Below are 26,281 nucleotides of genomic sequence, written 5' to 3' on the forward strand. Positions count from 1 at the left end.
CCCTCTTCTCATTCTCTTTCTTTCTCTCTCTCTCTCCTCATTCCTCCCCTCTTTCTCTTTCCCCACCTCCCTCGCTCGCCTCCCGTCGCACTCCCTTCCCCCTTCCCCCCCCCCCCCCTCCCCCTCTGACCTTTAATTCACCAGCCCTGCTGCTGCTGCTGCTGCTATTATCGTCCCTGTTATTGTTGTTGCCGTTTGTTCTTTGTGTCCTCAAAATTGCGTTCAACGGCACGTTTTTTTATTTCCACTCCGTTGTGTCCAACAAGCTCTTCCCTCCCCTAATCACACTCGCCCTGAACCCCCAGCCGGCCATTACACCTCCAGTGAGTGTCTCCTCAGTTCGCGCTTCCTCTCTTTCTTTTCCTCAGTTGAACACTCACTTGAACACTCCGTCCCTTGTCGCCTCTCTTTTTCGCTAACAGATACCTCCTCCCCTCTTTCTTCTTCGCATTCATTACTAGTCTTGCTCTCCCCTCACCGCTCTTTCCTCACCAGCCCCTTCGCTCCTTCGCCCCTCACACAACAACTCCTCTGAACCACGACCGTTTGAGCAGAAAACACCCGAGTTACACCATCCAAGACCACAACACCCTCATCATACAGCACCATGTTTGCCTCTTCCACAGCAACACATTCGCCCATACACCGTGCCTTGCCCCAGGCCTATGCCGAGATCCTGAACGACCTGAATCAAAAGGTGATCTCTGCCCAGCCTCAGGACGTCCTTCAGTTCTGTGCCAACTACTTTAGCCAGAAGCTGGAGGAGCAGCGCATCCGATTCCTTGCCGCAGGTAAAAAATCCCAGGACATTTTTTGTTTTATTTTTATTTTTATGTGTTGTGTGTGATCTTGGGGCGCATAATTGGGATCCCATTGATATGTCGTCTTTTTTTTTTTTTTTTTTGTTCTTCGGGTTATCTATTTAACACGGACTGTATGGCTCGCAGCGCCTTGTCTTTAACGATGCATATTGGTCTGCATGGGTTTGCATGCTTACTTGCGTGCTTGAGAGTCCAACGTGTAGTTGTCGGTTGGTGCTGCATGAACATTCGATGGCCGAAAGCACGGGTCCCTTTTTTTATAACATTTGCCATTTAATTATTTTTATTTTTTATCGCCACGAGAGAGATATGGATCCATGAGTTTGATTGATGTTTTTGGGAGGGACGGGATCGGATGGAGGGACAAGGGAGAGCACGAGGCTAGGTACACTCCCTCACAGACCCACCCACACAAGAACAGCAGACAAACAGAGCAACAATAGCAACAAAGGAGAGAGCGGATACCTCGGGCGGTTGGCTTGTTTGCAAGGCTGTCGAGAGAAGGAGCAACATCCATGTGTACATGCACCATTGTTACTGTTGTTGCTGTTGGTGGTTACGATGATCGGTTGTCCGTCTTGTTGCCGTCCTGTTCGTTCGTTCGTTCGCTTTGCTTGTCATTATTTGTGGTCCGTTGCCCGTCGTTGGTGGTGCTGCATATCGTATCACACCGTATCACAATCGCATGCAGTATGAGCCGTGTGCTCCTTTGTTCTTCTTGAACTTGTCCACATGTTGGGCGTCTTTTCCCTTCTTTTTTATCGGTCTCTCTATCGGTCTCGCTGCAGACCAAGGAAGAACGCCTGCACTAGTCTGCATGTCCTCAATCCTATCGACCGTTCTTTTTCATGCAGTGGCGCCATGCCTTGTCCTATTGTCTTTGTCCTGGTCCTTGTCTTTGAATCTGCCTCTGCCTTGTGCCTTGCTTTTTTTCTATTTTATTCTTTATTTTGAAGCTGGATTGGATCACGTATTCTGTGATGTGTACATTCATGACATACATGCATGCACTTGCCTGCCACGCTCTTGCTCCGACATCAACAAAAAAACGTGGTCGGGAAGTGTTCAATTATGTTCTTATGGACTTATACATTACTTTACAGTCGTATATCCTCACCTATCATGTGTGTCCTGGAAAATGGGCGGGCATGGTTTAATAGGCCCTCTGGCTCATGGCTCATGGCTAGTGGCTCATGGCTCATGGTGTCATCGCGGTTGATTTCGTATGTGCATCCAATATCAAATATTCAGTGTCCAATAGAGCTGAGCTGAGCTGAGCTGAGCTCAACTTTTTTTTTTTCTTCTTGGGAGAGAAAGGGGTCGCCATGTATACAGACGGTGCATATGATATGGCTCTCGTCTTGTTTGTAGTCTTTTGTTTGTTTGTTTCTTTTTTTATATGTACTTTTTTTTTTGTTCTCTCGCCCACCAACATTATTCCTGATCGGATTACAAAAAAAAAGGCAGATAAACTAACACTTAAAAAGAAGAGGGAAAAAAAGGACGGTGTGAATGAGGCATAGAAAATAACCGAGTCCAGTCAACGCAAATCGTCTATATTTACCTTACCTGCCATGCGATACGCTGACCTACGGTGCCTGACTAACCATTTTATCTTTTTTTTTTTTTTTCGGCTCGTGCTCTCGTTCTGCTACATGGCGCGATGACCTGAATCCCGCCCAACTCTCGGTGATATTTCGAACCAAAACCAAAAACTAAATTGTACCAGCCCGGAATGCTCCTCAAGCAAACCGAGAGATCCCTCAGTTCTTGCCTGCGCTGATCCCGCCTACGCTGTCGGTATCTTCGCCCAAGGGTCTCGCCTCCACCCCCACCGTCTCCAGCCCAGATCACTCCATGGAGAGTGATAGCGACAGTGACTCTGACGATGAAGATGACGAGGCCCATGAGGATCCCAGTCCATTGCTGTCCATGCCTGCAAACTACATGCGCGGCAGACGTACCTCTGTGAGCGCAGAGAGTATGGTTCCCAGCCATCAAAACTATGTCAAGACGGTGATTCCCAAAACTCCAGAGCAGCGCAAGCGCATCGAGCTCTCAATCGCCAGCAATTTTCTCTTCAAAAACTTGGACGAGGATCAGCACGAGGATGTCGTCAATGCAATGGCTGAGAAGCGATTCAGGAGCAGAGAGAGTGTGATCGAGCAAGGAGCAGTTGGCGACTACTTTTACGTAGTCGAGACTGGAACGCTGGATGTCTTTGTCGCCAAGAACGGGAACCCCTCCGAGAAGGTGTTTGAGTACGGTCCAGGAGGCAGCTTTGGAGAGTTGGCACTCATGTACAATGGCCCCCGTGCTGCGACGGTGACGACGACATCGGATGTGGTCCTCTGGGCGCTCGACAGAATCACGTTCAGACGCATTTTGATGGAGAACACATCTAGGAAACGTCGCATGTACGAAGCCTTCTTGGAGACCGTTCCGTTGCTTGTGTCCCTGGAGCCCTACGAGCGCCATAAAATCGCAGACGCTCTCGAGTCCGTCTACTTTGAGGACGGTCAGACGGTGGTCTGCCAGGGCGATCAGGGCGACAACTTTTTCATCATCGAGTCAGGAGAGGCAACCGTGACAAAGTACAGCGAGGAAGGCGAAGAATTTCCTATGCCTGGTCTGGGACCTGGTCAATATTTTGGAGGTACAGTCAAAAAAAAACGTCATGCATAACATTGTCGTAACACTGCATCTGGGTATGGTTTATGGTGTATGGTGCAACCGTATAACTAAGTGTCTAACCAATCTTAATCACCTTTTTACGTCCTCTTTCTGATCTTCGATCTGTTTAGAGCTGGCGCTGTTGAATGAAATGCCTCGTGCAGCGACAGTCAAAGCACAAGGCCGACTCAAGTGCGCGACTCTTGGCAAGCGTGCCTTTGTTAGGTTACTCGGCCCTGTGGTCGAGATCATCAAGCGTAACAGTGTCAACTACCAGACGATCGAGCAGCAGATCCAGCAGCACCAGCAGCAACTTGTCCCTGTTTCCTCTGCTGCGGCCTCCGCAAGCGCATCTCCAGCATCCACTTCTCCAGTACTAACACCGGCACCTGCACCACTCCTCCCTGCATCGGCCTCACCTCTTCATCCAACGCTGCAGTTGAGCAATATCTAAGAGTGCTCCAGATGCAAAGACGATGGAAGAATAGGGACGAGCACCTCATGGCTTATTAATGATGGATGGCACCAATTCACGCATTTACACTTAAAAAAAAAAAAAAAGTGAAAAAGTGAAAAAGAAAAAAAAAATCATGGCATTTTCAAGAACATCCAAACCCATTTATCACCAAAAAGAACGACTATCCAAGAAGATAAAAAGGGGGCCAAAGAAGGCCAGGAACGCATATATTTTCATACATCGAGATCGTTTTTATATTTTGTATCGTCATTAAAAAAAATAATTTGCATTTGAACAAGAGGACAGTAGATCGAGTGTTGCTTAGTATTGTTCGAGATGGACGTAGGACTTGATGTTATCCTGGGCAGGTTGTCTATTCTTCCACACGTCGATCTCATTCATAATACACGACGTCCATTGAATGATTCTCGCTCGTTGGATTCGTATTTCGCTTTGTTCTTTAGCTTCCTGAGTTCATGATTATTTGTTTTTATTATCCATTCCATGAAAGCACTACGTTTAGTGGTGGGCAACGTTCTTGTGGTGCTCTAGTATGATCGATTGCATCAAAGACAATAAGAAAAGTCATTAATATGGCATTCGAATTCACAAAGTCGCTTGCATCCTCTTTGCTTTTTTTGATTTCTTTCTTTCTTCTCGCGCGCAAATAAAGCGGCGAAAGGTCGAAGGTAATGGCAAAAAGCAACCAGTTTTCATCAGAATATTTCTACTATTTTTCCCAGTTAAATCAACATCGTGAAGTCTGATGTCCCTAACTATAGTATCATCATATGAACGACAGAGCAATGCACGCCGCAACCCTTGTTTTTTTTTAAAAAAAAAAAAAAATCGACCAATACTTACTCAAGTGGAACTGGTAGTCGATGGTGTAAGAGATAGCAAAGATGACAGCCATGGTCTGGAAGACGGGGGTCATATCAGAGTTCTTGCCGTCAAAGTGGCGGGCCTTATAGCCGGTAGAGCGGGTAGTAGGGGCGGAGCCGTTAGGAAGACCCTTGTAGAACCTGACGACCTTGGCCATCTGTTACAATCCCCAGCCACAAAAAGAACAGTTTTAGAAGGTCTGATAAATCCATCGTTCATGAATTCAGAGTCATTCAGTTGCTCGAGTTGGGGAAGAAGGGACCCAGTCGCTGTTATGTCAGATATTTTCTACTATTTTCCCGTTACGTTCAGCACTTGCTCTTAGCGAGCATGCAGTTGTCCCTAACAGTTGATCATCATGCATAATTCTTTGAAGCCTCCCCTCGGCCTTTTTGGAACTCCCTGTCCTCGATTGTCGATACAAGTCGAACAGTTCGAAAAATAAAATTAAAAAAGGGCATGGCAACTTACGCGAGCGGCATCCTTGGGGGAGCCAATAGCCTTGGTGGAGCCAATGGTGGGAGGGATGGCGGACTAGATATTCATAAAATAGAGGAAGAGAAAGAGAGAGAAAGAGAGACAGAAGGAGGTTAAAGGCATGTTAGGGGTGTTCTTCGGTGGTGTCACAGTACGGGGTATCTGTACCGGTCAAAATAGGATCTCGGTGCGGGTAATAGTACTTAATGACAAAAGACAGCAGGGTGAAAGACAAGGAAGAGATCCATAAAAGCGCACAGAGGTTATAGACATACGCGCGAAGTGGAGTAGGCGCGACGGGCAACGGTTCCGAAGTTCATGGCGACTGAGGGTGGGAGTGGAGAAAGGGAGAGATTTGGATGAGAAGGATGGATGTGATCGGAGCGACTATGTTGTTTGCTGTGAGAGTGGCTCGCTTCTCGCCTAAATGACGTCACCGAAGGAGCGTTGGACCCGCACCAGAGGACTATTTTTGATACCGCCGTCCCGCTTGTGAGGCATTCAGGCCTTGAATCTCGAGTGAAGTGTTTTTTGTGGTCGCCACAACAGATTTGAGGTACTCGAGTGTACATTTCCTTTTCTTTCTTGCCTCCGCTGCGGCGCCCATTTGCTTCATCAACTCCATTAATAAACCCTCATTATCCTCAAACTCTTGTCTAGTCGCCACTTCTCTGGCAACTCTTCCGAATTCCTGCTCTGCTGCCCTTTTCCGGTCGAGTTGCAAACGGAGTAATGGCGCTAATCCTGCCTCCAAATCTGGTCCGAAAAAATCCATATTCTGGACATGTTGCTCCTGAGCGACGGCAGGTTCAATGGCAGATTCAATCGCAGGCTCACCGGAATAGGATACCCTCACACTTTTATAGAGCCTCTGAACCAGGTACATGTGCTTGCAAGGGATCAGGTGAAGACAATGATCGGCACAACTGCATGACACAATGCTGGTAACATCGTTGTTGTGGCGGACAATGTATGAAACGTCAGCTCTAACAAAGGATTTGACGACAAACTGGAAAAAAGGATGGTAAAAAAGTAAGCATAAGCATGAAACCACAACCACCACGATATTTTTGACAGATTAAGCCAAGCTAGAACCTACTTTGTGCTGGATCAGTGCCTCAACCATAAGCAGGGCAACATTAAAATCCAGTCTCATTGCCTCTTTTTTCCTCCTAGCGTCGTATGTTAACAATGGCGGGTCAGCAAATCCCTCTGTAATCTGGTAAAGTCTCTTCTGGAAGTCAACGTCCACTGCTCCCTGCAACAGAAACACAAGATCATCCGGGCGCAGATTACGCTGACTTCCTAGATGGTGCCTCTTCAACGTCTTGTGCCAGCTTTCTACAAGGTTGTTGGTATCGATATGCTGGTAATTCTATATTGCAAAACAATAAGGATAGTGATTAACGGTTATGTGCAAGTTGGACGGGAGTCAGCCTTGCCTAACAACACTCAATTTAGCCTTTCTCACAGTACCTTTCTAAGGTACAATGCCCATTTCTCCACTCGTTCTGGGACCATCCACGTTTTCAGGTAGTTGATCATCTTCTTGCGTTTCGGGAACGCCTTTGTGAAATCATCCCACTTCTGCACTCGCTCTGCATCAGTTCTGGCATTCCGTATCTCTTTCAAAGGTAGTCGCATAGCATTACAGACGTCAACCTATGAGAATAGAAACAGAACGATGACAGTGTGTTAGGAGTATACTGCCACTCAACCCTTTTCCTTTCCTTATTGAATCGTTGCAAAACTGCACTTGCTCCATGGTATTCTTTTGCCTTTCGCTCCCATGCCTGTGCAACATGAAACGAGCAGTAATAGATATCCAGTGTCTTGAATGATTGTCGTAACGCCTCTGTTTCTGTCTGGGAGCAGTCTACCATGAATTTGGACGCGTTCAAGCCACAGTGGTCCCTTGACCCATTTCAGCCAGGTCCTAAGAGTATTACTAAGGAAAAAGTGTTAAGGGCACTGACAGTCAAGGAGCAACGAGAGTAATGTAATAGAGAGAGATGAATCTTTTGGTGAGTAGGGAAGCAGGGCGCAGAAACAAGAGACGACAGGACAACTAACATTGATTCAGAGTTGCAAACCATGAAGGCAATTGGTATGCCAATATTCGCTGCTCGATCTCGGACAAGGAGAGTGAAAAGGTATGCAGATGGGAACACTTTCTCGTTATCTGGATCAGGCAGCAATGATCTGACGGCCTTGTGCGTCGAATCCATGCAGACGATGCCATGGTGACTTGACATAACCTTGAAGGTGGTACATGAAGATAATAGAGCTTGGTCCTTAGTAGAAAGGCGCGGAAGAATTTCAACAAAGCATAAACTTACACTTCCAACTGGAACTCGGTGGACTAAGCAAAAAAGTAATTGTTTGTAATCCCGCACACGTTATCAACAAAATGGCCATTTCCACCCTCCTTCTCGATTTGCTCCATCCAGAGCTTCACGCTTGTAGTGGGGTTGATTGACTTACGAGACCCACTTGTCCTTGCGCGGTACACAGCAGGACGCACATCATTGTACTTCATGTAGTACAAAGGAGCAGCAGGGCCTTTAATTTTTCGGGATCTTTGCTACAATTCAGGCAAGAAGAGAGTTGTCAGTACTGAACGTTTGAACCCAAGAACAATGAAAAATATTGTAACAGAATGCAGCTGTGCCTCTTACATGCATAATTGACTTTTTGTTGGGACGCAGCAATGCCTTTATTGCTGCCCATTTCATACCGCTGCGAGCCTGCTTTGCGGTCCAAGTTCGTTCATTTCTGCCCAAAGGAATCCTCGATCTTGCTGAGCCAGAATCGTCATGAGAATGCCTCCATTTGTACGAGACATTCACTACCTCTTTACCGACTGGTTTTGTCATCCTGATCTCGACAGGACAGGCTGCACCAACAGAGTCGCGGGTGATAGTCAATTTTGTTGGTCTTTTGTGCCTTCTGCAACTGAAACGAAAGCTCCAATCATTCCGTTTTGGTGCGCCAACTGAGCCTCCATAACCCACAGGTCTAAAAGTCGGGAGTTGACTGTCAGGGCTACCCTTCAAGAGACCGTGATTACACCCTCCTTCAGTGCGATGCACAAATTGAATCGCGGTTCGCTCCCGATGCCAGAAGGTCTTAAAATCGTCAGCAGACAATGCCGCTTTCAAATTTCGTTCTCATGTGAAATCACGTTTGGCGTGTATAGTGTGGTGGGATCGAAGTCGCTAGGATCGAGTAAGATGTCCTTGACTTTGAGACCGGACATGAGAAGAGAATAAAGTGAGAGAGGAATGGAATAAAACAAGCTTGATTTTTTTAAATTGATTTCAGACGTCTTTGCTCTCTGGTGACTTGGACAAATTGACCATGACGCGTCCAGCATAAAAACCTTTTTTCAATTCTTCACTTCCTTCACTTCCTTCACTCTCCCATGCCTCCATGCCACCATTTGACTTCTCCCAGCTCAGCAGGTAAGGGAATGATTCCTAGCTTTCCTCACTTTTCAGCCCTAAACTAAACTCTGGGAATGTTTATGGTCAGGTCCAAATGACCGTTCTCTGTCCAAAGGACGCATTCAATTTATTTTATAGGACAAAGCCTTACATCAACCTTAACTCCTCTTTTTGCATTTCAAACTTCAATAGACTTTGGTGATTTCCCACTTTCAACCCTCTTTCTCTTTCAACTCTTCACTGCCCTGATTCAATTACTTCATTCCAGCAAACACACTACACAATCGACCACGACTCTTCCCTCGCACTACTCGACTTCACGGGATGGGTTTGAAGGGTTGGTTCCCCTTCATTTGCAAGAAGGGATACGAGCCCACAGTCATTCAGCAATCAGGAACAACAACAACCTCAACCACATCCACCAAGAGGATCGATTTGCTCTCGCGGTTCTCGGTCATTCGTACCGCCTATACACAAAACTCTGTAGAAAAGGCCCATGCGATCCTGGAAAAGGATATTGAGCAGTTCGGTTCCAAGGATACTGTTATTGTCTATGTGGATGGAGCCCAGGCGCAAGAGAAAGAACACACCGCACAGGCTCGACAGAAGACCCGAGAGAAGGCGGCAAGCCGTTGCAAAGAGGCCTTGGACTTTCTTCAAGACAGGATCAACCGCAATTTAAAAGTCCGGAAACGACACTTCACAGATGTGAAGACAAATATGGCATCAACATTCTACTGGTCCCTGCCCATCCGAGCGTCCTTTGTGGAGTATATGACCCAAGCGGGATGGAAGGTATAGACCTGTGAGACTGAGGCCGACGTCGCGATCGCTCGGGACTGCGAACCAGGCGACATTGTTGTTTCTGCAGATAGCGACATGATGGCCTACCCCAGTATCTCAACCTTATGGCGTCCTATCGCCAGGAACTTGATCTTGGTATACAATCTGAAGGACGTCCGTCGCACTCTCGACTTCTCAGAGGCCAACTCACAGCCCTTGCAGTTGTATCTGGCAACGATTACGGCAAGAGCATCTACTCGCTTGGTGCAGCTACCAATTACTCTGTTATCAAAGCCATCCGAGACAAAGGTATTTTATATTGGTGTGTGTGACAGAGTTAGACTTTGACCTTTAACTAACTAAATATTGTTTGCCACTCTTTTTAGACACCCTGGGTACAGTAGCCGAGTATCTGAACGATCCCAAGGTTGCATCCAAGAATGCTGCTGTCCGTAACAACGAGGAAAAGACATTTGAAGTGGCCATCAAAGTTTTCGTATATCTCAAGCAGACTCCTGTCACCAGCAGTCCCCCCTCTGTTGGAAGCCCAGCCTACGGCGATCTTCACAGACGGTTTTTGGATCTTTGTGCCCTGTATAGGCAACAAAAGGAAAACGGCCCTTCACAAACGAGGTAAATTGTTTTGGTCTTTTTTTTGAGCAATGGCTTTGCATTCACTCCTTCATTCATCTCATCTCTGCCTTATTTTTTTGATGTTTATAGTCCTCCCGAGGTGCCCATTATACGACTGCACCACTCTCATGCGGCGATCAGGTTCAAGACTGTGGAGTCGCCTGCTGTGCTGAAACGTGTCTCTGGTCACTTGGGATCATTGCCATCACAAGAGCTTCAGTCAGATGTGCAGGACCAGTCAACTGTCTCTCAACGTCGTCTCAGCAACTAGAGAGACACCCACCATTAGCGAGGGCAAATATCCCAAAAAATCGTCAAAGGTACTCCTTCAAGATGAGGACAGGATCAACCCAGCGCCCACCGCCAGACAAGATGAAGGTTTATAAGTTTAAACCATACAAGGAATGGACCGACTCTCCTGAAGACTCAACCCTGGACAGTAAAGCCAAACCCAAGGTCAAGCCCAAGCCCAAGTTCAAGATCAAGACCCTCGCTACCTCGACTGCAAATACCAGGAAGCTGGCAGTCATGCGCCACTTGGCTTACCATCATCCCACCTCGTCCCTTAAAGTTGGTACTCTGGCCGCGAACGTCAAGCGAGCAGTACCAAACAATGGTGTTCTCCACAAGAGGTCATACATTGCATCCGAGATCTGGTGCAGGAAGCAGCCCGAGTAAAGCGGAAAGGCCAGCAAGTGATCGGAAAGTTTGTCGACTACATCAACAAGCATGGACTAGGACCCATTGATCGTCAATTTATGGATCTGTTCTGTCCTCGAGTATCCATGAATGATGTCAAGGATGAGGAGAATGAAGAGACGGAGGAGGAGGAGGATGGGACAGCGAGGACGATTTGGACGACAAGCCAAAGGGTGGCAGAGGCTCTGCTCAGTCCTCTTTCCTGTTGAGTTTCCTGACATCCATATACTCTGGAAACCGCCCAAGAAATGCTGGTACTGGCTCGACAGTCAATGAATTTATTGATCGACCCATTCATCTCCAGCTGTACACACCACCACCACCGGCATCTGATGGCTGCAAGCACAAAGCAGTCTTTACACCATCGGAACTGGTAGCATCCGTCTCCACCCAACTCAGGGTCGAACTCAAGAAGATGTACAAGAACGGTTCCTGCGATCTGTACAAAAAGGTAAGGGTTGCAAACTGCTAGTCAGTTCAATATGCATCAAGCCAACAGCAAACAAAGGTAATTATTCTTACTTATTATTTTCTATCTCTTGGATTGTAGCTCATGGCAAGAAAGGAAAAGGGTCTCTTGGGTTCCGACGTTGATGTGGAGATTCAGGGGGAAGTATCTGCTGTTGAGAACTTCCTTGCCCTTAACAGAATCAGTCCAAACCCTCGAAGGATCATTCCCATAACAAGTTCAAGGCAACCGTTTGTGAGTTTTACGGAGCGTAACCTTGTTGGGTTCTTTTTCAGTCGTGGAGGGGTTCTGAGAGCTCAGGTTCAGGAACTGGTCGGTACCATCTGCACTTCTATTGTAGATGCCCAGGAGCATATAGGCAATATGGAACCTGGGATTCTCATCAAAAAAATTCCTGGCTGATATCGGTCTCAAGGGCCTGACCAGTCGCTAGCGGCGAAAAGCAGGGCATCGTGGGGCAATCGAGTTGCTAAACCTTGAGGAACTCGAGACCGATCTTCATATGTTGGACAGCAAGGACTTCCGACCGGAAACTTATCTCACCAAGAAGTATGTCCCAAGGGGACAGTGCGGACCGATGGCTTCCATCTACAGCTATTATGTTTTAAGCGCAGAGAGCTTCTGTCAGTCAAGTGGAAACGGCTTCCTCAAGATCGATTGCCACGACGATTGACTACGACACTCCATGGAACCGGCGACCACCTGACTGAAATTCGAAACGTCCTTGGAAGCAAGGAGGACATAGCACAACTTTGGCCAGATGTCGATCCCCGTGACATCAAGACACTCACCCTCGATGCCGGTCAGGCTTTTGTAGTAGGCGCCTACGCACATCTACCACAATCAAGCAAAGGCAAGGATCCAGTGCTTGGTGCTGTATCAACCTTTGAGGCACCGTCCACCATTGCGTCTCCTACAACACCAATGGCACCACCGCCAGTGCAGGACTCGACACAATCACCATCTTCAGCGACACACCACAACAAGACGCCTCATCATAATCTTGCCGTAAACCAAAAGGCGGTAATGCAGCCCACATTTCGATACCGGCGATGGCTCCAGGAAGCGAGTAAGATGGTTCCTGAGGGCCAACCACAGTCTATTGAGTAAATCGAGTCCCAACTTCCTCCTCTTCGAGGTCCAGAGGCTAGTGTAACCAACTATGTCGCAAGACTGGAACAAGTTGAGGACCAACTGATGGAGTTTTACAATGGGAACAACAATCGATTCAAGAAAAACACGTGGGACATGGAGCGTGCCAAACACATCGAATACCAGGCCATTGCCAACAGTTTACTCAGGATCGTTGGTAGGAGCATTGGCGAACGTTGCAAGAGTCCAGTATTGATTGGTGTGGGCCTGGGTGATTTCAGAAGCTCGAAGCGGCTATCATCTCTGCATGGGACGTTTTTGTCTTACTTCATCCCTCTGGTAGGCAAAGTGTTTATTTTTATCATCTATAACACCTTCAAAAAACCGACCGCAAATGAGTAACATTTTTTTCTTAATTTTATACATAGGCGCGCTCCCTCGGATACGTTGTTGTTGGTATTGAAGAGTACTATACTTCAAAAAAATGCCCGAACTGTGAGGAGTTTGTGGCCCAGGTGACCATACGCCAGCTCTTCTGCCCCCATTGTGGCAAGTATTATCACAGAGATGTTATGGCGGCGCAAAACATGTCCAATATCGTCCAAGGGCACCTTTTGGAGCAGAAAAGACCTCTCTACTTGCAGCCCAAAACAGCAGATGGAAGGTATCCCTGGATCGAACCATCGACATCCGATCAAGGGGCAGTTGATGGAACCAGCAAGTCCACTGGAAGCACGAGTGCTCGCAAGAAACGATCGTCTCCCGCAACCCCAACATCAAGGAAACACCCTACCAAGATGGCTAAAGAACTTTAATTTTTGTGTGTCAGGTCACACACACCCAAATGCCGATAATGGCAACGATTTTTACGATTTAGGTGACGTAATTGTAGATTTCATAGTGCTATAGTCAAGGAGTCACCGAAGGCGCGCCACTCAAATGCGGAACACACACAAATGGATAAATGCTAGACTAGGACGACTGGCGAGCAGCTATCTTACGGCGAGCAGCTATCTTACGGCGAGCAGCTATCTTACGGCGGGCTTCATGCTCACTCATAGAGGCTGGTCGCTTGGATCCCCCAGCTTGACCTTGCCCTTGCCCTTGCCTCGCTGCGCTACTGCTGCTGCTGCTGATGCTACTGTCCCCGACCTCTGTGTGCGGCCTTGCATCTTGCATTCAAGGGTAGTTCCCATCCTTATCCACCGGCTGAAGTTAGAGCGGTCGCTGTTGATGGAGTAAATGACTGCGAACGACATTACAAATGTTGTGTCCTGCCACAATATCGCAGTGCATGGTAGTACCATAATTTAAGCAGTGTAGCCTGCGGATCTCGACCTGTCCGACAAACTGCTCGCAGGTTAGACACTTCTTGGACGTGTAGTATTCATTCACTCTAACCACGATGTATCCAAGTGACCTGGCCTATGTGAGCGTTAATATAAAAAAAAGTATCAATAATATTAGTACAATATTCACAATACCCAAACATGATACAGATCTGCATACTTGCTTGGTGATGCGTTACCAAAGTAGGACTGAAAGACTCGTGCAATGAGGAAAGCCTGGCCTTTGTCGAGAACTTGCCTAGGCCGACTCCGATCATTAACCTTGTTAGTCTCATCCCTTTTCCTGCCGATGTTTCCTCCAACTGCCTTGAGAAGACTCTCTGTAATGAATCTGTATTCGGCATCCCGCGCTCTTCTTGCGTCCCACTTGTGCTTCTTGAACCGATTGTTGCCGTTGTAGAACTCCTGTAGTCGCTCTTCCACTTTCTCCAGCTCTACGACATGGTTCGTGAAGCTAATACCCTGGCCGCGCAGTGGTGATAGTTTAGTTTCAATGTTGCTGATGGATTCGATTCCATTGCCTAGCACGATATTCTTCTGCTCTTCCATCCATCTTCGATGCTTGAATGTAGGCTGATAGACGGCCTTTTGCTTGACTGCGAGATTACGAAAAGTCGCGGGGACCTGAGGCTGAGAGGCGTCTTCGGAGGGGCTGGCCATATCCGCGTCATCGCATTTTTCTCCAGTCACCGTCGTCGCGCTGCCGGGGTCATGGTCTTCGGGCAGCAGCAGGCTGGCACCCACGACACACGCTTGGCCCAGATCGATACTCAGAATCTTGATCTGATCGAGTGCGCAACCCCAAAGGTCGATAACATCCTGCTGAGTCTTCACAACGTTTCGGATCTTGATTAAGTAATAGTCCACTCCTCCGGTGGTGGAGATGATTCTTGGGCAAGACGTTCTCAGGAAGACCCCTGTATCGCATCGACTGCAGTTCCTTCATCTTAAAAGCTAGCACCTGCAGACGAAACCCGTCTGTCCGAATGGAGCCTTGATGGACATAGCTGCGTTCGGTGTAGTTCCTTGGATCAAAGTTGGCCTGCCAAAGGGATTGAATGTGCTCTCGCATCGCCGCCAAGTCCATCATAGAAGTTGAGTCCTTGAAACTCCTAGGCTCTTTGCGTGGTTCTGACTTGCCGACGTTCGAAAGTAGCTTTGTAATGATGGTGCCGGCAGGCCTTGACTGAAGCCACAATTGTAGATCTGGCTGGGATAACGGCGTGTTCGCGCTTGGGAAATCCCCGTATCAATTCTCGAAGATATGTCTGCAGAATTGTGTTCTTCCAGAACAAAATGCAGGGTTCTCTCTCGGAAAAAGGCATGAAAGGCCTTTCTGGTGCCGTGAGTGGAGCCGTCTTGCGGTAGCTCCGGCTAGAGTAGTTCAAGAGACGAAATTCTCAATCGCCGGAAGGCTCGGATCAACTTCGGTACGAGATCCTTCTGCTACTAGGCCCTTCGCCTTTTTGGCTTGAAACTATTATGAACATTATGAACATTATGAACATGCCGTCGACGTTAGTTTTGTAATCCTTTTTAGTGTCTTCAATGGTTCCCACATGTATAGTTATAAGCGTTAACTGTACATACTGCGCAAAAGCTTGTCGATCAGCCAAAGACCAATAGAAAGCTGATTTCAGATGCTTGCGGACGCCAAGGAGATGCTGCTTCCGGACTCGTAGGTTACTGTTCACGCGATTCTCGAGTTGAAGGAGCTGTATACTGGCTCGCGTGAGGTTTTTTTGTCGCGCAGCGTCTCGGCGCACCTGAGTGAATAAATTCTCCTGCGAAGGAGGACTATCTAGATAGAGGACAAGCTTGTCGGAAGGCCCATACTTCAGTATCTCCTGTTCGACAATAGGATGAGCAATGTCTATGGGCTGTGAGGAGTACGCGTTGCGGATGATGGTATAAAAAGATCCGAGGACGTCGACGCGTATTACTAAATTGTGATAAAACGAGACGGGGAGGTGGAGCAGTTGGGTGGAAGGATAGCGAAGGACGGGCTCGTGCCCTTTTTTTTTCAGAAAGGGCCACAGGCCTGCAATGCCCATGATAGCCTACGCAACGATGAAAATATGGAGCTTTTTTTTCGAACAACGACAGTGAAGGAGCGCGAGAGTATATGAACAGTGTAGAAGAGTTGTGTGAGGGACCTGGCCGCGCGAAAAAGCAGGAGTCCTTGGCACAGATCTTTTGATCTGCTTAAGTGATTAAGAAAGGTTTCGATATGTTGATTGTTTATATGCATGGCGGTTTACTTTCACGCTGTATGAATGTCCCTCCTGCCATTTCTGCACCTTGTTGAGCAGGGACTCTTGTGTGCGATCGTCAGCCCGTTGCGCTGTACCTGAACAGCAATTGGCCGATCATCGACAATCCTATGCAGATACACCCTTTCTTATCCTTGCTCTTGTTCATCAAACTTGCTGTTGCGCTTTTCCTTTTCGCCTCTACTCATTTTGCCCATCTTTATTCCACATAAATCCCCTACGTCTCAAAGATATTATACGTACAGATGGTATTGTTGACTTGGCTGTGCTTTCGTGTTTCTAAAATCCGCGGCAAAATGACTAGCTTTCCTAGCGTAAATGATTGATTACTTCGTATATCTTACTGCAGTTGGAGCAGGAAAAAGAGAACCTCCCTCCCGGGTTTCTGAAGCAGTATGATCATATTCGCAGAGGCATTTACCGAGCGCGTATGAAGAGTGCCAACGTGAGCTAGGAGCCATGTGGATGGAACTGGGTAATGTTGTCCATCACTCGGAAGACCGGAAAAGTAGAGAGTGCACATTGGAGTATATGCAGAGCGCAACGGCGGCTCTCAGAGTTGCAGTCCGGGAGGTAAAAGGAATTGATGAAGTGGGTGCGGGGTGCAGAAAACTTCGAAATACACGCAGCTGCACAATTTATTATTGAAAAATATCGCTGAAAGAAATTAAGGCTCTTTCGAAGACATCTATGATTGAGATCAGTGTTCGCGTCTGATAATGCTTTTTCTTCTCTCTCTCATCTTTCCTTGATCATCACCTCTACACCCAAAGCCCCATGTCTTGTAACTTTACATTCTCGTGACTCCGCGATGTGTATCGACGGCCTGTGGCCTTCTCTGAAAAAGACTACTGTGCGCTATGAACTCGCCTCAGTCCTTTTTACAACAGCCCAACGCGTCGAGTAGACACTTTAGGGTCCCTATTTCTTTACCATTCGTATGCCTCCATATCCCGCACGATGGAGGTTGCACACGCCATCATCGAGAGGGCAATAGAAAAGCTCGGGATCGCTGCCAACTCGGCTCTTTACTAGGGTGGTCCTTCCCCGCAAGAAAAGGAGTTTATCTATACCCGTATCCGTCGACAGACGATCCGCACAAGAACCTTGGCGCGGGCTCAAGGTGGCCTCAGTCATCTGGAGTATCGCGTGGAAAAGAAGCTACACGTGCGGAAACAGCACTTTCTTACCACGCAGAGAAACCTGGCAGAGACTTTCTATCGAACGCTGGAGGCCCGGCAGGCCTTTGCAAGGCATCTTTGGCAGGGGAGGTGGTCTGTGAAAGAATTTCAGACCGAGGTGGATTTCATAGTCGCTCAAGACAGCATGCCCGACGACATTGCCCTGCCGTGGGGATAGCGACATGCTCATTTACGCAAGGATTGTGATGTATATCACCATATTATCTTGCTTATTGAAAGTGCCCCATTTCTCTGAATCTGCCAGCACTCGGTGCCGATTCTTTATTAAGAGCATAGTGCTTCTGAGACTACCTCCTATATTTCTGGTTTCCTATACTAGATCCATTATTTAAAGGGCAAGGATCTCGACTGTGTGGCGACCGATCTCGAAAAACCAACTTGTCGTTTACGACGTTCCAGGCATCCTAGCAGCACTAAGGATCAATAGGACTCAGCTTACAGTCCTGATCGTGGTCTCCAAGAATGACTACAGTGCCAACGTTCACTCGCTGGGGCGCGCCACCAACTTCAGCATTATCAAGCATTTGGATGGCGATGGTAATGTTCACTGAGAGATCTTCAACCATTTGCGCTACTTGTGTGAGCTTGGTCTGATGTCAAGGTGGCGCATCAATGATACAGCAGTATCTATCTCACAGTCTGGTCGTTATTAAGAATGCAGTATCTGCAATGTCGTTTGCGAGCATTTGCTCCACCAATATCGACTTCTATATCTGCAGCCAATGGATGAGAACGGGATGTAACCGTGGAAGCAAGTTGTAAAGTCGTAGACAGAGGAAAACACCTGCACCAGCGTAGTTTCTGCCCCTGCAGGACAAGAAGGCCGCCGAAGGCCACAAGCGGGCAGCATCTGTGTCTTTAGAACAGAGGGGTCGGCCACCAGCTGGACCCTTAGCAGGCTGCTTCAACTTTACTTCTGTTTGTCAGCAAGCTCATTAAAATGATCAGTTACATAAAAGGAACTAAACGTCCAGCATCGAGAATGGAGTTCTGTATCTTTTTGGCGACGTAGTATTCTGTTCATGCGGGTGGGTAAACCAACAGGAACCATTTTTTTTCTTTTTTCCTATTCAGGGACCCATTGGGATATTATTCTGGAAACTATGCGTGCACCTTTTTTTTTTTTTTTCTTTCTCAGGAAGCATTGAGGAAGCATCGGTAGAGATCATGAATCCAGATTAGGCACAACGGGTTTCTCTATAAAGAAGCATCCTTGCCTTTTGTCCTACAGCATGCAAAGCAGCCGTGAACGATCCAGAACCTCGAGTGCACGAGGTGGAACCGGGATTTATTTTAGGCCGCACTTGCCGTCATACGATTCAAGACAAAAAAAAAGAAAACCTTACGAGTTGACTACAAGTATCACACGTTGCGGACACATCATCATTTTTTTTTCTTTCCGAATATGGTGGTCATCACCTATCTACACGCATATATTTTTTCTTTTGAGTTCTTTCCGTGAGATTTGTTCACGGTCTATCTAATAGGACACTACGGGGTATGCTGTTTTAAAAAGGGAAAGGGGGGGGGTATATATGTACAACTTGGAGGATCCAAGAGAAGAATAAAAGTAAAAGGCACGCGAAGCAAAAAAAAAAAGAGCAAGCAAAAGCGAAACGAGCAAAAAAAAAAAAAAAGAATGGGTATGCATAGCTAAGTGTGTATGGTACGTGAAGGTCATTAAAGTGAAGAAACCCCGGCGATTTGTGTACAATGGGAAGAATGAGAGAGAGAGAGGGGGAATGGCTGCTTTCATGGGCTACGTTTAAGCATCTTGGAGACGAGCTTGAAGTGATGTTTTGCCTTGTGTCGCCATGAGTTGTTATCGTGATCATGAAGGGACTTTTCAGACTGAGCGGAGCCGGTGCTCGACGCTCGCTTGGCTGCGATGCCCTCAACAAACAAAGGGTAGCTCGAGCACTTCATCAGATCCATGATGGACTCGCGTGCCTGCTCCAGGACCTGTGGGTGATAATTGCCCTCGGCCACCGACCTCAACAGTCGACAGCGGACTGCATCCGAGAGGTTGAGCTCATGAGGGCTGCTGGGCAGGACAAAGGTATCGAGGATAGCGCGCATCTTGCGTTGGAGATCTGAGAAAGCGCGTGCTTGCGACTGGTTCAAGTACTGGGCTGATTCTGCATGTAGGTTGAACATGGGGACAGACTGGTGAACGGACTGGTATAGGGATTGAGCGCAAAGCTGTTTAAAAATGAATATCATGAGTTAGTTAAGAGGGTCCGTTTAAGAGGCCATTTATTTCTTGTACGAATGTGTATGTGAAAGTGAGAAATGGTTACCTTGTACTGTCTGGAAGCAAGCCAGAAGGCAAGGTTCTCGTAGCAGAATTGAGACTGCAAGAAGGCGCCAAAGTTGTCGAGGGTGTACTGACCACGCCCCTGGTTGAGGAGGATCTGGTGGAGCGTGGGTCTGCTCAGGGGCGAATCGTCTTCGTCTGCAGAGTGGTGTGAGTTGAAGCTGGCGAAGGAGTGGCGCTGTCTATGTGTGGAGGGTGAGAAGTACTGGGACGAAGGCGAAGGCGGGCTGGTGGAGAGCGCAGACTGCTGGTGCATTGTGGGCCCCTGGATCGAGGGTTGTGCGAGAGAGACGGTCGTTGGCATGGGTGTGTGTGCGTCAGTCAATTGGGATATGAAAGGAAAGGCGACAGAAAAATGGGCTGTGGAGGAGTGAGGATATTGGAGCCGTTAGATGTAGGGAGGGGTGAAGTGTGCCAAAAGAGGGGAGGGGAAGGAAGGGTCTGAAATGGGAGTGCTGAAAGTGTGGAGGACGGGGGATGAACTTGCAGTATGGAGTGCGAGCGAGTGAAGATTGGCGAAACAAAAAGAGGGAGAAGAAAGAGGAGAGCGAGCAGGTCGATGGGGTGCGTATATATTTATACGATGCGTGCGAGAAGTGGGCTGCCTGACCCAAGGATGCGCTGTAGCTACAAGAAATGAATACCCGCTTAAGGTTTTTGAATACAGTACAAAACAGCAGAGGGGTCACTCACACAACAAACAAGCAAACAAACAAAGGATGCGGCGGACAAGGCTACTGTAAACCTGAAATGAAATGACCCGAACTGACTGAAATGAATGAATACTCCCCTCTCAAAAAACGTGCCTGGGATGTGACCGCAATGGTGTGTTTGCGCCATTCAATTGCACTCTGTACTCTATCTCTCCCCAGCGGATGGCAACCATATAGGGCCCCCATGCCCCAGCTCCCCCTCCTGGTCCCTGCGGTAGATTACCCTACAGGACGTAATTCTCAACTATCTCGCTCCAATATGAAAAACCAAGGTCACCATAATGTGCATATCCTGCGTACCAGATCAGTACTTTGATTCCTCCTGCCCCCTTCTCTCCCTCGTGGTACAGTCAGCACCTAGCCCCTTCAAAAACTGTCTCGTTAAACAGCAGATCCAACAACAACCATGTAATAAAAAAACGTAGTGATGACTAAGGAATGTCGTGTGGCGCGCAACGTGGCGGAAGAATGACTTTCTCACCTCAGCAGCCTGCATCCGGAAAGAATGATTATTTATTCGGCGACGGCTATGATGATGACGATGATGCCATCCCACTTCAGCGCCTGAACACGCTGTTGTCTCATTTCGTATATGGCTTCGCCTGCTTGCCTGCCTCGCCTGATGCATCTCTGGACCCTTTTAACTACAGATGCAACCGGTATTGGTTAACCCTGTCTTGCACTCCGGATCATACTCGATTTGTCTGACGAGCATTACAGACACCGCGGATCAAGCCAACAACTCGTGAGATCATGGTGATGTGGCCATGACTGAGTACCCCTGGAATCCCCTGGCCCCAGCTGAGAGCCCTGTTCTCTACCGCTGTTTATTATACACATATCGCCAACTCAGAAAACACCTTCACCAAGTCCCATGTTTTCCATGGGTACCGTACCCTGGTCAACTGGTATTTGTATCTCCCCTGGAGCAAGAAAGAGCGAGGGTGCGACATCTCCACCCCTTTTGGGAGTCATTGACCAAAGAATTTTCTTTCAGGTACCCCAATCAGGAGCGCCCCTGGCCCCTTGCGACCGCTCTCTTCTTCCCCTTCTCAAACAGTATTGACTCAGATCGAAAAAAAGTTTCTTTTTTCCTTGGCTGAGGTCACTGAAATCCAACCCACAGGAGCTCATTGTCTATGCCGTGCTTACCAGAGAAGACATGTATCCCCTATTTTTACCACGGAGGTTAAGGTGCTCCGCCATATTTTTTTTCTTTTCTTTGCTGCCATAAGGCCATAAGTGTGCAAAAAAGCCCGTCCTGGGTATGAAAAACACTGTCTGGAGATCGGCCGGGAGGACTAGATCCGGCTACCTTTCTTTTTTTTTTTGTTGCTTGACATACAGTAAAAAAGGCACCGTTAGCATTGCATTGCCGATTCATGTCCAGCAGATCGTAAGGGACCATACAACAGCTTAGGAGGATAAAAAAAATGCGCCCAATTTCTTCACTAGTTTCTTCCATGTATTCCTTGAAAAAGAGCAGATCAAGACCAAAAGATGCTGAGTTGCATGTCGGTGCATTTTCAAAAAAAAAAAAAAATGGACTGGAAGCAGCAAGGCTGCAGATGGTAGCATTCATTTTTGCGAGCAAACAAACAAACAAGCAAACAAACAAGCTGCCAAACGAATCGTCCGATGGGTACAGCCCCTCCATTTCTATCGTGCTTTGAAAAGAAATGAACAAAAAGAAACTATTTGTTAGGGGATTGAAAATCAAGGGCCCTTGCCTCCTTTCATCAGCGCACGTTTGTTCCCGCTTCTTTCTTTCCCTCGTTCATTTTTTCGCATCTGGAACAAACAGAAGGCTGCAGCTGCAGCTGCAGCTGTTTGTGGCCTTTACTGGTGAATGGCGCTCTGCAGTAGCGTAGAATGAAAACGAGGCTCAGCACGAACCAATTACCCTTGGTTTTTGACGGTATCTCTCCTTTGTCCCATTCAACGTCGTCCTATCTCTGCAGTACTGAAGCTGCATCTGCAAAAAAAGGCCCTCAGCGACAAAAATAGGGCTCGCGACCCTGCATCGTCAACATGCCACATCCTTGCATCACTTCTCACTTTCTTGAATTCTCTCTAGTCTCATCTGGCTCAATTTCTTTCAAAAGCGAGTTGCCTTGCATGACCCATAGATGGAAATATTAAAAAACAACGGCACTGTTGTCACTGGCAGCAACAGGAGAATTCTTTGTTCTCGGCTCTCATCGTATTTGTGTTTGTGTTCTGTGTGTATGTCTTTTTACAGTTTCTCCCCAACCCCATGACCCTCCACGTTATTAAGCAGCAAACTAATCTAAAATCGGCACGCTCTAGAAGGTAGAGGGTACGCCCACTTTCTCTGGACGGGGCCTTCTCGCAAGTCACAGGCACATTCGGGTACTCGCCAGAACCTTGTTGACGTTGAGTAGATACTGTGATGGTCTGCAGAGCAACTGGACGGTTGCTGGATTCGTATACAACAGACCTAGTCTGCCTGGCCTTCATCATCTTTTTATTTTTTTTCGAAATGCTCAGAGGGTCTGCGATCCAGATCTGGATACTCCTGTTGGCGATACATGCACTGCCTCCGTTTTATTTTTTTGTCACCCTAAAATGAGGTGATGTAATCTGAATCAGGGGCATGAGACTTCAAACCCAACCAGGAAGTCGGGAAACGACCCTGTGAGGAAGCTCGGCAAAGAAAACAGCCGCAGGCCCCTCCTCGCCCCCTCCTTCCCCTGGATACGCGTTTCATACACGTCAGGAAGGGAGCCCCCGCGTTTGACCTGCGCCGATGGACCCTTGTTTACGCTTGACATCATCTGACTCCGTCGTCAGCCCTACAACTCGCGATCGAGGGATTATTATGCACATTGTTGGTTGTGGAGAATCTCCACCACCGATTGGCAGACAGCTCTCGCCGGTCTTGAGAACATGCATGCACTCAAACAGATGACCCCCTAATGTAACCTTGGATGAACTATGGACACGGACTGCGGGTTGTCTCTTTCTCATAGTCTTTTTATTTTACTTTTCTCTGTTCATTTTGTGCAACCATGGATGATCCAAACAGCGCCAGATTTTCCTTCTTCCATCGACTTCATCAGAGAAAGCGCCATCATAAAGAAAAAAGTTGGTGAGAGCACAAGGAGAGCAAATAGACAGAGAGGAAGTGTGCATGCATGCATGGACAAAAAAGACGACTCTGCATCAACTCAAAAGAATGTCTGTAATTATTATTTTGTTGGTTATGAGCAGCTCTGCCTGCCCTCACTCATCCCCACACCTAAAATGAAAAAAAACCCCCCGGCTGTTCTGTGGGTAGAACGTAACTTTTAGTCTGCAGACTATCACAACAACAACAGTGTATTCCGCCATTGTCGCCAGCTATTTGTGTTCCATTGTGAAAAACTAGCCCGACTGCTCAACGTGGCAGAAGAATAAGAGGGTGGTATCGTGGCAAGCAACGTGCTGACAACATGGCATGCGTGCATGACGAACAGTCTCGGAAATATTTCGCAATGACATAAAAGAGAAAGACAGTTCCCAATTGAAGTTAGAGTTGCGGGTTAGGCTACTCAAGGTTTGGAATAGTCGCACGAATTGAGTTGGCAGTGAGCACTTTTCTTTTGTGGTGGTACCTTTCTGCGCCCGCTTAGGGTTAGTGTTTGGCAAAAACGATGTCGTGATTGGTGCAAGCCTACATCTCCACAACTTGCTTGACATCTTGATGCACTTGCCCTCTTGCGTTCCTGATAATCTCCCAGGGCAGACGCCTTTCTTGTCTCGCAAGCATATTCCTTAGACCAGGGACAGATCGCCCTCTCGGCTCGATCGCTCGTTTCTTGAGTGTTGGTTCAGAAATAACGTACAAATCGCCTAGCACAGTCTGAAATAAAAATGGGTGCAGGAAAGGAGGTATACCAGACTACCGTACTTTCAGTGTGCATCCATGCCAGGTGATTTGTAGACCCTGTTTATATACACTTGAGCGCGTGGAGTATCTTTTCTTTCCAAACTGTCAGCTCGTAGAATCACCCAAAGGTGCAGTGAAATACTTCATGACCACACCCCTTGTGCATGTATATGATTCGATTCTCACCACACACAACAGAAATATTAAGATAATCATTCCCGTGACGATTTGAATTCCAATTGCATTGCAAATGTAGTCTAGACATAGCGAAGAGACTCCAACGATGTTTAAACACTGTTCCGGTTCCAGCTCATATCTTGGGTGCGCTAACACTTTCAACGATCTGTCTTTGAAAAATAAAATGTAAGAGGCCAAGTACCCTACTTTCTTGCGTCAGACAAGGTTTCAGGCCGTTTTGCACATTTTTTAAAGTTTTGACAGAGTGGAGGATCGAGGAACTGGGAACCCGGGGATCCTGAGCATTGTATGTCTGTGGCCACTCAACCCCTTAAAAGCAAAAAAACTTTGGGAAAATGTGGCCTGGTAGGTGCACCATTGCAATATATAGACTATATGAGTACTTTTAGACATATAGTAGGCATACTACAGCCGAGAATGTTCTTTATTCTTTCGCATCTCTATAACAGTCGAAGGACGGACGCGAAGGTGATGCTCGTGAAAAGGCTTAATTCCGAGCCTAGCCTTCATACCGACCAAACCAGGATGATCCTTCGGTATCTGTTTCTGCTTTTCCTTCAGCTCTGTAACCATGTCCACACACGAGCTCGATCCACAAGTTCCCTCGTGCTTCTCCTGACATGATGGACAGGAGATCATCAGCAGGTTGCACGTCATGTTAGAACAATTGCAGTACGAATCGCAAGGTGTCCCGCAGGTATGACACTTGGCAAGAACATCATCCGTGATGGGTTCGCCTAGGCGCTTGTCGAACGTAAAATTTTTGCCTTTATAGATCGATTTGACCTGCTCTCCATCTGTCGCCGCCGTATCATCGGCTGTTGCTGTAGCGTTAAGTTGCTCCTGAATATAGCGACCATACGCAGTGACACCTCCCTGTAACATTTTGACCGATTTGAAACCGTTCGATTTGAGTAGGGCTCCTGATCGAGTGCAACGGATGCCTCCTGTGCAGTACATGTAAATGTCCTGATCTTCCTTCCCTTTGCAGATCTCAAGCATGGCGTCCACGTTCTCCCGGAACGTAGTTACATCCGGCCGGATCGAGTGTTCGAAATGCCCGATCGCGCTATAACGAAGGAGTTGGGCAGACGGTCAGATACATTCCACATTCTTATTTTCTCAGTTGTAAATGAGCTCGATCAGCAGGAATAGTGAAAATAGATATACCTTTCGTAATGATTCCTCATGTCAATAAGGATAGGAGCTTTCTCCAGCGACGACAGCTCCTTGTGCCACTCTTCTGGTGTAAGATACATGGGCTCGTTGTACAGATCGAATGTGTTATTGTCAATGCCATCGGAAACCAGCTATGAAAAAAAAAAAATTTCAGGCAAAGTGTATTGTGAGATGCCTTTCACGCTTCATGCTATTCGACGGATGAAAACAACAATTACTTCATACCTGTTTCTTGACTCTGACGTGCAGTTTCTTAAACGCCTTGCCTTCAGACATGGCGGGGTTGAACCGAATCTTGTCAAAGATGGGCCAGTGTGTTGCATAATACTCCTTAAACTGCTCGACCTGGTCCTTGGGACAGCTGATCTGGGCATTGATACCCTCCGCAGACACATAGATACGACCGACGACATCCATTACTCTCAAGTCGGTCAAGAAGTAATACTGGATCTTGACAAGGTCGTTTTCACTGATCGGTCGAAATTGGTAGAAGGACAGGGTGATGTAGTCCTTGGCGGGCGGGTGTGGGGTCCGTTGGATATGGTCCCTCATTAGACGGAGGGTCACTTTAGCCAGGCCCTCTACCGGAGGCATCTCTACTCGAATTTTTCCATCTGACAGCACCATACTGTGTGGACCGCTTGGTGTCTTCCCTGTAGTCGTCTCATATGTGTTGTGTGCACTAAAGGTGCTGGGCGCAGACGAGAACGGCCTGCAGCCATT

At 47.5% G+C, this 26,281-nt stretch overlaps 9 protein-coding genes across 9 annotated transcripts; 3 read left to right on the forward strand and 6 right to left on the reverse strand.

Moving 5' to 3' along the window:
• Window positions 1-217: 217 nt before the first annotated feature.
• Window positions 218-4,197, forward strand: BC939DRAFT_470225 (cyclic nucleotide-binding-like protein). Its single transcript, XM_051558094.1, has 3 exons — window positions 218-791; window positions 2,551-3,477; window positions 3,626-4,197. The coding sequence occupies exons 1-3, from the start codon at window positions 608-610 to the stop codon at window positions 3,946-3,948; spliced, it is 1,434 nt and encodes a 477-aa protein (XP_051406196.1). The 5' UTR covers window positions 218-607; the 3' UTR covers window positions 3,949-4,197.
• BC939DRAFT_470229 (mitochondrial F1-F0 ATP synthase subunit F of fungi-domain-containing protein) lies at window positions 4,198-5,869 on the reverse strand. Its single transcript, XM_051558095.1, has 4 exons — window positions 5,589-5,869; window positions 5,308-5,370; window positions 4,816-4,993; window positions 4,198-4,499 (listed from the first exon to the last, which is right to left on the reverse strand). Exons 1-4 carry the CDS (start codon window positions 5,631-5,633, stop codon window positions 4,471-4,473), a joined length of 315 nt encoding a protein of 104 aa, XP_051406197.1. The 5' UTR covers window positions 5,634-5,869; the 3' UTR covers window positions 4,198-4,470.
• A 979-nt stretch (window positions 5,870-6,848) lies between these two features.
• Window positions 6,849-7,223, reverse strand: BC939DRAFT_470251 (uncharacterized protein). The gene has a single exon (XM_051558096.1). The coding sequence runs from the start codon at window positions 7,194-7,196 to the stop codon at window positions 6,942-6,944; it is 255 nt and encodes an 84-aa protein (XP_051406198.1). The 5' UTR covers window positions 7,197-7,223; the 3' UTR covers window positions 6,849-6,941.
• Window positions 7,224-7,651: 428 nt separating this feature from the next.
• BC939DRAFT_470259 (uncharacterized protein) lies at window positions 7,652-8,654 on the reverse strand. The gene is made up of 4 exons (XM_051558097.1): window positions 8,498-8,654; window positions 8,005-8,441; window positions 7,828-7,897; window positions 7,652-7,687 (listed from the first exon to the last, which is right to left on the reverse strand). The coding sequence occupies exons 1-3, from the start codon at window positions 8,570-8,572 to the stop codon at window positions 7,849-7,851; spliced, it is 561 nt and encodes a 186-aa protein (XP_051406199.1). The 5' UTR covers window positions 8,573-8,654; the 3' UTR covers window positions 7,652-7,687; window positions 7,828-7,848.
• A 53-nt stretch (window positions 8,655-8,707) lies between these two features.
• Window positions 8,708-10,941, forward strand: BC939DRAFT_470265 (uncharacterized protein). Its single transcript, XM_051558098.1, is given in 8 exon segments — window positions 8,708-8,777; window positions 8,952-9,554; window positions 9,570-9,766; window positions 9,793-9,851; window positions 9,929-10,175; window positions 10,266-10,419; window positions 10,440-10,488; window positions 10,509-10,941. The coding sequence occupies 7 exon segments, from the start codon at window positions 9,084-9,086 to the stop codon at window positions 10,559-10,561; spliced, it is 1,230 nt and encodes a 409-aa protein (XP_051406200.1). The 5' UTR covers window positions 8,708-8,777; window positions 8,952-9,083; the 3' UTR covers window positions 10,562-10,941.
• A 1,077-nt stretch (window positions 10,942-12,018) lies between these two features.
• On the forward strand, window positions 12,019-12,950 carry BC939DRAFT_470271 (uncharacterized protein; the record flags this gene model as incomplete). The annotated part of the gene is made up of 3 exons (XM_051558099.1): window positions 12,019-12,420; window positions 12,460-12,774; window positions 12,864-12,950. Coding segments are annotated over exons 1-3 (555 nt in total), but the record flags the coding sequence as incomplete, so codon positions are not given.
• Window positions 12,951-13,831: 881 nt separating this feature from the next.
• On the reverse strand, window positions 13,832-17,825 carry BC939DRAFT_508611 (uncharacterized protein; the record flags this gene model as incomplete). The annotated part of the gene is made up of 6 exons (XM_051561025.1): window positions 13,832-13,860; window positions 13,964-14,630; window positions 14,746-14,970; window positions 15,178-15,261; window positions 15,371-15,726; window positions 17,699-17,825. 6 exons carry the CDS (start codon window positions 17,823-17,825, stop codon window positions 13,832-13,834), a joined length of 1,488 nt encoding a protein of 495 aa, XP_051406202.1.
• Window positions 17,826-19,011: 1,186 nt separating this feature from the next.
• On the reverse strand, window positions 19,012-19,832 carry BC939DRAFT_482298 (RGS domain-containing protein; the record flags this gene model as incomplete). The annotated part of the gene is made up of 2 exons (XM_051559106.1): window positions 19,012-19,461; window positions 19,560-19,832. 2 exons carry the CDS (start codon window positions 19,830-19,832, stop codon window positions 19,012-19,014), a joined length of 723 nt encoding a protein of 240 aa, XP_051406203.1.
• A 4,952-nt stretch (window positions 19,833-24,784) lies between these two features.
• BC939DRAFT_404245 (Rhodanese-like domain-containing protein) lies at window positions 24,785-26,110 on the reverse strand (the record flags this gene model as incomplete). The annotated part of the gene is made up of 3 exons (XM_051552795.1): window positions 24,785-25,448; window positions 25,550-25,689; window positions 25,784-26,110. The coding sequence occupies 3 exons, from the start codon at window positions 26,108-26,110 to the stop codon at window positions 24,785-24,787; spliced, it is 1,131 nt and encodes a 376-aa protein (XP_051406204.1).
• Window positions 26,111-26,281: the final 171 nt, after the last annotated feature.

Source organism: Gamsiella multidivaricata, assembly GCF_025024155.1.
Source record: "Gamsiella multidivaricata strain RSA 2152 chromosome Unknown BC939scaffold_140, whole genome shotgun sequence".
NCBI lineage: Eukaryota > Fungi > Mortierellomycota > Mortierellomycetes > Mortierellales > Mortierellaceae > Gamsiella > Gamsiella multidivaricata.

Bases quoted from the DNA above. Each gene is read 5' to 3' on its own strand.
- BC939DRAFT_470251 (XM_051558096.1), bottom strand. From the start codon at position 7,196: ATGGTAGACTGCTCCCAGACAGAAACAGAGGCGTTACGACAATCATTC.
- BC939DRAFT_470229 (XM_051558095.1), bottom strand. From the start codon at position 5,633: ATGAACTTCGGAACCGTTGCCCGTCGCGCCTACTCCACTTCGCGC. The intron at 5,371-5,588 runs GTATGTCTATAA...ATGAATATCTAG, and splicing joins GCGCCTACTCCACTTCGCGC to TCCGCCATCCCTCCCACCAT. The intron at 4,500-4,815 runs GTAAGTATTGGT...CGATCATACTAG, and splicing joins CGACTACCAGTTCCACTTGA to AGCACCACAAGAACGTTGCC.
- BC939DRAFT_470265 (XM_051558098.1), top strand. From the start codon at position 9,084: ATGGGTTTGAAGGGTTGGTTCCCCTTCATTTGCAAGAAGGGATACGAG. The intron at 9,767-9,792 runs GTATCTGGCAAC...TTACGGCAAGAG, and splicing joins AACTCACAGCCCTTGCAGTT to CATCTACTCGCTTGGTGCAG. The intron at 10,176-10,265 runs GTAAATTGTTTT...TGATGTTTATAG, and splicing joins AACGGCCCTTCACAAACGAG to TCCTCCCGAGGTGCCCATTA.
- BC939DRAFT_470225 (XM_051558094.1), top strand. From the start codon at position 608: ATGTTTGCCTCTTCCACAGCAACACATTCGCCCATACACCGTGCCTTG. The intron at 792-2,550 runs GTAAAAAATCCC...AAATTGTACCAG, and splicing joins CATCCGATTCCTTGCCGCAG to CCCGGAATGCTCCTCAAGCA. The intron at 3,478-3,625 runs GTACAGTCAAAA...CGATCTGTTTAG, and splicing joins ACCTGGTCAATATTTTGGAG to AGCTGGCGCTGTTGAATGAA.
- BC939DRAFT_470259 (XM_051558097.1), bottom strand. From the start codon at position 8,572: ATGTCCGGTCTCAAAGTCAAGGACATCTTACTCGATCCTAGCGACTTC. The intron at 8,442-8,497 runs GTGATTTCACAT...GACGATTTTAAG, and splicing joins CCACACTATACACGCCAAAC to ACCTTCTGGCATCGGGAGCG. The intron at 7,898-8,004 runs GTCAATTATGCA...CCTGAATTGTAG, and splicing joins TTGCTGCGTCCCAACAAAAA to CAAAGATCCCGAAAAATTAA.